This window comes from Scyliorhinus canicula, chromosome 3, assembly GCF_902713615.1.
Source record: "Scyliorhinus canicula chromosome 3, sScyCan1.1, whole genome shotgun sequence".
In the NCBI taxonomy this organism is placed as follows: Eukaryota; Metazoa; Chordata; class Chondrichthyes; order Carcharhiniformes; family Scyliorhinidae; genus Scyliorhinus; species Scyliorhinus canicula.
In genome coordinates this window covers 178,715,070-178,723,078 of record NC_052148.1, presented here as the reverse complement: position 1 = coordinate 178,723,078, position 8,009 = coordinate 178,715,070, and the positions used below count along the sequence as shown (strand labels likewise).

At 40.1% G+C, this 8,009-nt stretch overlaps 1 protein-coding gene across 1 annotated transcript; it reads right to left on the bottom strand.

Annotated features, from left to right (window-relative positions):
- Positions 1-3,189: 3,189 nt before the first annotated feature.
- LOC119963740 (interleukin-8-like) lies at positions 3,190-6,487 on the bottom strand. Its single transcript, XM_038793043.1, has 4 exons — positions 6,317-6,487; positions 5,886-6,015; positions 5,598-5,677; positions 3,190-4,970 (listed from the first exon to the last, which is right to left on the bottom strand). The coding sequence occupies exons 1-4, from the start codon at positions 6,375-6,377 to the stop codon at positions 4,951-4,953; spliced, it is 291 nt and encodes a 96-aa protein (XP_038648971.1). The 5' UTR covers positions 6,378-6,487; the 3' UTR covers positions 3,190-4,950.
- Positions 6,488-8,009: the final 1,522 nt, after the last annotated feature.

Sequence of the window (8,009 nt, the reverse complement as noted above, 5' to 3'; positions counted from 1 at the left end):
GTACCCTTAACGCCATTGGCTCTTAACTTGGACAGCATCCGGCATCCCGCTGTATCTTCCACCGTGAAGACTGATGCAAAGTAACTATTCAGTTCGTCTGCTATTTCTTTGCTTCCTAATATTACTTCTCCACCAAGTTTTTCAGTGGTTCAATGTCTATTTTTGCCTCTCTCTTAACTTTTATATATTGAAAAAAACTCTTCAAATCTTCTTTTATATTACTAGCTAGCTTGCACTCATATTTCATCTTCTCTCCTCTTATTGCTTTTTTAGTTGTCCTCTGCTTCCATTTAAAGGCTTCCCAATCCTCTGGCTTCTCACTAATCCTCGCTACTTTGTGTCCTTTTTCTTTTGCTTTTATGCTGTACTTGACTTCCCTCATCAACCATGGATGCCTTGTCCTCCCCTTAGCATGTTTCCTCCTCTTTGGGGTGAATTTCTGTTGTGCCTCCATAATAACCCCCAAAAACTCCTGCCATTGCTGTTCTACTGTCTTCCCTGCTAGGCTCCTTCTCCAATCAACTCTGGTCAGCTGTTCCCTCATATCTTTGTAGTTACCCTTATTTAATTGTAATACCATTACATCTGATTGCAGCTTCCCCCTCTCAAACTGCAGGGTAAGTTCTATCACATTGTGGTCACTGCTCCCTCAGGGTTCCTTCACCTTAAGATCCCTAATCAAGTCTGCCTCATTACACATCATCAAATCCAGAATTGCCTGTTTCCTAGTGGGCGCTACCACAAGCTGCTCCAAACAAAATCTCTTAAACATTCCGCAATTTCCTTTTCTCGGGATCCTCTACCAACCTCATTTTCCCAGTTCACCTGCATATTGAAGTCCCCTATGATTATTGTGATATTGCCTTTTTCACATGCTTTCTCTATCTCCTGATGTATTTTCTGCCCCACATACTGACTACTGCTAGGGGGCCTGTACATAACTCCCATTAGGATCTTTTTACCTTTGCGATTCCTCAACTCAACCCACAGAGATTCTATGCCTTCTGATCCTATATTTTCCTTGTATCAATTTGACTTCATTCCTTACTAACAATGCAACCCCGCTCCTTTGCCCATCTGCCTGTCCTTTCAGTAGGACACATATCCTTGGATATTTAGATCTCAGCCTGGATCCCCTTGCAGCCACTTCTCTGTGATGCTCACAACATCGTACCAGCCATAGGCTGCATGGAGCAGTATTTATGTCAGAAGAGAGAGATCCATATTCAGCTTCCACCCTCCATACTTTAATAGTAACCGTTTGCTACCATGTTGAATAGCCAGAAATCCATCAGGGAATGGAAAATGCTGGAACCAGTCTGCCTTCAACATAGGTTTATTCACAAAACACGGTGTAACCTAACTCCAGATGACTCTTTCCTTTCACACAGTCTTACTCACTTCCACAGGTGGAAATTGGTTCCACATTCCTTGACATTTTCTCAGTTACTATCAGTTGCTCTTTATAGAATCACAGAATTTACAATGCAGAAGGAGGCCATTCAGCCCATCGAATCTACACCGGCCCTTGGAAAGGTCACCCGACCAAAGTCCACACCTCCACCCTATCCCCGTAACCCCACCTAACCTTTTTTGGACACTAAGGGCAATTTAGCATGGTCAATCCACTTACACTGCACATCTTAATCACAACGAGAGCATGCATTTACCTGTCACAGTGCTTGCAACATTAACACCCATTCCTAATGTCTGCAGAAAAATTAAGAGTGGAGAGGGACAGTTCCCAACATCAGAGTCACATGTCATTTAGGACATCACATAGAACAGAATCCATAGAATCTCTACAGTGCAGAAGGAGGCCATTCGGCCCACTGAGTCTGCACCAACCCTCTGAAAGAGCACCCTACTTTAGGCCCACTTCTCCACCCGAACCCCATGACACCACATAATCTGCGCATCCCTGGACACTAATTTTATCATGGTCAATCCACCTAACCCGCATATCTTGGGACTGTCGGAGGAAACCGGAGCACCTGGAGGAAACCCACACAGGGACAGGGGGAACATGCAACTCCACACAGTCACCCAAGGCCGGAATTGAACCTGGGTCCCTGGCGCAGTGAGGCAGCAGTGATAACCATTGTGCCACCGTGCCACCCCATAATCTAATTAGAACTGTCTAATTAGAAACAACAGGTTTTCAGCAAGATTATTATTCTAGGAATTGACTTAACTTTCTTAGCAATACTGCTCAAGAAAGAATAGATCTTAAACTGGACCAGCTTCAGTTTATTAGTTATTGCAACATTTAAGTTGGGAGGAATCAACGTCCTGCTATTGAATATCAAAGATCTCTGAACGGATGGTTCCTCTCACCCCCATGTATGATGATGTAATCAAATCATTCTTTATGACTGGTTCTTGGGAGAAAGCAACTCTTATAGGGACATGTTTGTCCTGGGAAGGTTACAAATGGGAGGGAAACTCTGTGGAGAGCTGAGGTTATTTTAATTGCTGTGCATCATTTGTGAAGTGTGGTACTGCCTCCTTCCCAAACGCTATGGTCAGGGTTAACGGGTATGACCAGGGATCTGAATGGGAATTCAAAGCCTCCGAGATCCCATGGGTCGCATTGGGTGGGGGGGGGGGGGGGGGGGGGGGGGGGGGAGAGAGGGTGGGTGGGGGGGGGGGGGATTTGGACAAGGTGCTCGTAATGTAAAGGTGAAGTGAGACCGAGGCCAGGGTGACCCAAGGGTGTCCGTGGCATTGGGGGTGGAGTGGGGACTGGCAGTCTGGGAATTCTATATGTCCTTGTGACTAGAACGAATGCTCAGATAAGATAAATAAAACATGGACTCACCTGACCAGCTTGCAAACTCCTGCAGTGATCTGACTGTTAGCTTTGGCTGTATGCTGGCTTGTCTGCTTCCCAAATCAATACTGAGTGTAGAACAGACCCAGTTCACCGGTTTTGAGGTGCCCACACATCCACTCCCCCCAACCCCCACAATGGACATTTTAACAACCCAATCATCCCACTCACTGCAATGCCTGGTGCGGGGAGGTGTGGGGGGTAGTAATTTAATGATATCCAAATATTCCGCACCTTCCAGAATTGCTCAAGGAGTGTCCTCAACAGGTTATTGTTATTAATCAATTAACTAAATTATCTACTCGAGAACTGCACACCTGTTTAGCTGAAGGTTGAGAAACAGGGACAACACATTCTTCAGAAGAAATCTAGTTTATTTTAATCACATATCAGGATAAAGGAGCAAAAAATGAAAACAATTCATGCACAACTTCGCCACATCTTCCTGAATGACGCAGCTTTATACTCAACACACAGTTTTATACAAAGCCTTTTGAGACTTTCAGTAAACAGGACTCGATCAGTAAAAAATCCTTCAGTGCAAAAGATTTCTACTGATCACTATAGAGCTTATTTACAAATGTCATTTTCCCCCCCAGTTAATATAAAATAAATAGCATTCCCACCTCAAATGTATTGTTTTCATAGACTTCAGTTTTGGATAGATCTTAAGGTTGGATGGGTTACAGGGAAAATCCCAAAGTTCATTTCAAATGTCAGTGATCAATAAATATTTCAGTAATATTACATCAATGTTAATGATAAACAATTGTTCTCAATTTTAACATGAAAGTTTTCATTCAAACTGGAACTGCAATTAGTCAACAATTAGTAATTTTTACTGACTATTTTACAATCAATAGTTCACATGTATAGTAACGTGCAGCAGCAGAGGAACAATGCAGCAAATGTGGTTTGTAACAATATCATATTACAGTAATTCTCCGCTCTACTCTGTCTCCAAAATTTCTGACCTGATCCTCCTATACTGTTTTAATGAAGCTCAACATAAACTCAACAAACACCATCTCATCTTTTGATTAGTCACATTACAGAATTTGGCATCAACATATTGTCATGAGATCTCTCCAACTCCGATGCTATCACTGACAATCCCTTCTTTCCTGCACTCACCGCTTCCCATATCTGCTTAAAAATTATTACATTTCTAAGTACTCCCAGTTCTGATGAAGGATCATTGATGCGAAACATTAACTCTGTTTCTCTGTCCACAGGTGCAGCCAGAATTGCAGAGTATTTCCAGCATATTTTGTTTTAATTTCAAATTTCGATATATGTGCAACCAGTAAGAGGAACGTGTGTACCTAATTTATTACACCTTTCACTCCATTCCAATTCCAGTTGAATGGATAATTCTGCTAATTTGAACCTTTAAGGATTGTCACTCACTAATTCCAGGTAACAAAAATAGCAATAAGGAGGTAATGTGTCATAAATAAATGATTACAAGCTCATTTTGAACATCTTTCCTGAACAAGAGGATTCCTGTACCTAATCCATAAGGAGCACAATGGTACAAGAAGAAAGCTCCCCACCACATTCGCAAGCACAATTAGGGGTGGACAATAAGTGCTGGCTTTGTCAGTGATGCCCAAATCGTGTGAAATACTAATAAAAAATCAATGAATCAGTTATTCTAAAATTGGCATCAAGTCCCACTTATATTTCAAACATAAACATTTAAGAACCCATATTATCTATTTCATTTAGATTCCTCTGCCAGTTCACAAATCTGTTGAAAATTATTTTCCAAAGCTTATTGAGAACTGCTAAATTAATTTCAGTCACAGAGCATTGTGCAGTAGCAATTCCAGACTCCATGCTTAATAATCATATACGTCTCATCCTATAAAAAAAACCTTAGTACTGGTACAACATTTCATAGTATCAGCCTGCTTTCATAGGCCCCGTGTAAACAATTGACAGGGTTACTTGGTGCAATAAGATTCAGGAATCAATGCAGGGTAATTACTTGAACACCTATCAGAAGTTGACATCAGGGAGCGAACACCCTGGACAGTTTCCTCATTTCAGTGTTCACTGTACTGCAGGTTTCCAGATGTAGAATCGAGTCCATCCAATTGCAGCTTAATTTCTCAGTTGTGTTGTCTGGCACCTGTAACAAAATTAAATAAATTTAAAATGTTTCCATAAAGCAGGCATTATTTTAATATCAAGGATAATGTCTTCAGCAACATATTTATAAGATATTAAATATATCTTACACAATTGTTATTTTGTTAATAATTCATTGATTTTACTATATGATTTTAACATGCAGGATCCATGGGGTCACTATGAACAATGAATTCTGCAGGAATATTATGTTGAAGGGTCAAATAGAACAGATTAAAAAATATATTTAAAATATATTTTGGGCAGCTTACAATGCAAAGAAGAAAATCATTGAGCAAACAATAAAGGAAGGAAGGCAGCAGGAGGTGAAAGTGATGCAGATGTGCATTTTATATTTATTCTTAAGGTTTGGTCAGTGGTCTCTGATGAATTGTCTGATCTCAGCTGGTTATTAAAGGTAGAACAATCGGCCACTGCATTGTGGGTGATGACGCATTGCTATCCAGTGACACTTCAGCAAAACACCTGGAAGGGTCAAGTCTAGGAATGTGCAACAGAGGGGATTCAATGCCTTCGACCAAGGAGAAGACAAACGTGGCAAAAAAATTTCAATGTATCTGTTTTTATTGACATAAAGTCTGAATTTTGACAAACATTAGATACCAACCTTTTGTGGCTTTAATGATAACCTTCACCCAATCAGCATCAGGATTTACACAGACCCTGCTCCTGTTTTTCATGGTAACACTGTGAAGAGAAGATAAATGTTTAAAATCGAACTCAAAGAGATTGTTTGTTTTCCACTGAGAGATGGGAATTCAGCAAATTTATGAAACAAAACCCTTTCAGTCTGCCTCATAAACAAATTGTGATTGACCCAACATGGAGCGCAGCATCTAAATGGATGTAGCTGAAGGGGAAAGGTTAACGCTGACATTCTAACACAGGTACTCACATTATTTCCAGTGTCTCGCAGTGCGGTCCTTTGGGAATATATTTCAAACTCTTGATGTACCTTGGATTGATAGGAATGGAGCTGGTCTGAGGACACTGGCATCGGCCTTGAGTGCCCGGGATTGGGATACCTGTGAAAAGATTAAATTAACTTATAGTTAGATATTGTCTGAAGTTGACAGAATTTTGGTATATTGTTCCAGCATTGAATTCAGTAATAAAACAAGCTTTATATTCTCAATAGTATATAGCATCAGTCGCTATTTAATTCTCAATGAATAACCAAACTGCACACTGAGACATGTATTGCACTTGGTCAATAAGTATATTAACTTATTGACCAAGATTTGGTCAATTAGTCAACAGAAAGGCTGCTCGCCGCACACTGCACAGCCATTAGAACTAAAACACAAGATAGAATTATCGACATACCCTGTGTAGTGATGGCACCCAGGAGCAGAACGAGAATCATTACAGCGGTTGCTCTCATCATCTTTGACTTTGTGCTGCTGAATAGATTTCTGCTGGAGGATCTTCTGTCAAGCTCAGTGACTCTCTCTCTGTTGAATGAAGTTCTGTTGTAGAGCGCTCCAATCAGCTCCTATTTATTCAGATCCACTACTTTCGTTTTGCCTAATCACGAGCAGTGAAAACTGTGAAGATTCTGTGGGAGGGAATTTCCCTGTTCTTGAGTCATCCTTCTTTCACTTTTGCAGTTTTCATTATATTTGCAACTTGTGCAGATTTTGCAGAAGCAACAGGCAGGTAACCTGTTGTATATTATTTATGTCTAGATTTTTAAGGTTAAATCACTGATTTCAGGAAAGTGGATTAAAATTCAACTTCGACAGAGGTGTAAAGAGGATGACAGGAGATTTTTCACCCATTATATATCCTGACCTGTTTCTCTTTCAATGAGCTTCATTGGGAAGGAGATTTGCACCATGTATAATGGGTGACCGATCCAATTTATCCATTTTCACCTCCAGTAAAGTTGAATTTTACTCCAATATTTCTGTTCTTTTAATGGATTGTTGTTAATAATATCTTCCTTTTCTTTTTGCAAAACTTAAAATGACATGCAATTAAACATTGACAATGTCCAACCTGGATTATTTGATGCTTTGTAGTGATATTCCCCATATAAGTGTCATCAAATGATCTGCAAAATCATCCATTTTCAGATTTTACACCGAACACATTGAGAAACTCCTCATGAAAGTAAGTGAAAATGCAGAAAATCAGTAGAACAGGGTTTACAGGAAACATCCCTCCTTTTCACGACCTGTGTCATATAATGTGATTCTTTGGACCTTAATGATACAAGTTTGAAAAGAAGTGCAATAGTGTAAATATTGTTTTGCAGACAGTTGCTCTGAGTTGCAACTTATAAAATATTTTCTGCAGAGACAGCAGCTCCAGTCCTGGAATATAAATATTTTTAATGATCTCGCACCAACAGAGATGTTTTATTTCACTGTCGTGCATACTGTGTTATTCAGATTGCTCGATTGACACAGAGTTAAAATGTGGCTGAGACTTTGCAGGAAATCACCTATCACAAGATGTGATTATACAAGAGGTATACATCCCCAACATGAGCCATTTCAAACCAACACGAGCCGTTTCAGAATGGCTATAGGAGAAGTTCGGTCCAGTTTTGCAGCTGACCCAGAGGATGATGTCACGTTCCAGATTTGGCACTGATCCTCGGCATTATAAGAAAAAGGAAACAAACTCCTGAGTTGAAAGTTGTGAATTATAGGAAATGGGCCATGATAATACAAGCTGCACAGCTCAGGTATATCTTTGCTCAGTTACAAAACTCAGGTTCTGTTTGTAAAGGGAATGAAGCAAATACATTTCTGGATGTTAGTTACAATGATTTTACATCTGCAATGTATTTTCTGTCAGAGGTTGCAACAGCATATAAAGCAAAATGAAAGTTGTAATATTCCAATTTAATGACAGCAGGAAGGTCATGGCTGAGCTTACCTACGGCATGGGGGCAGATTTGGATTTTTGGGCAAAGAGACCCCTGTCATAAATTCAGCAGGTGATCTGTGGGACAGCAAACAACAAATCCAATGTAGTTTGCAAGATTGAAGCCTGAAAACTGAGGTGT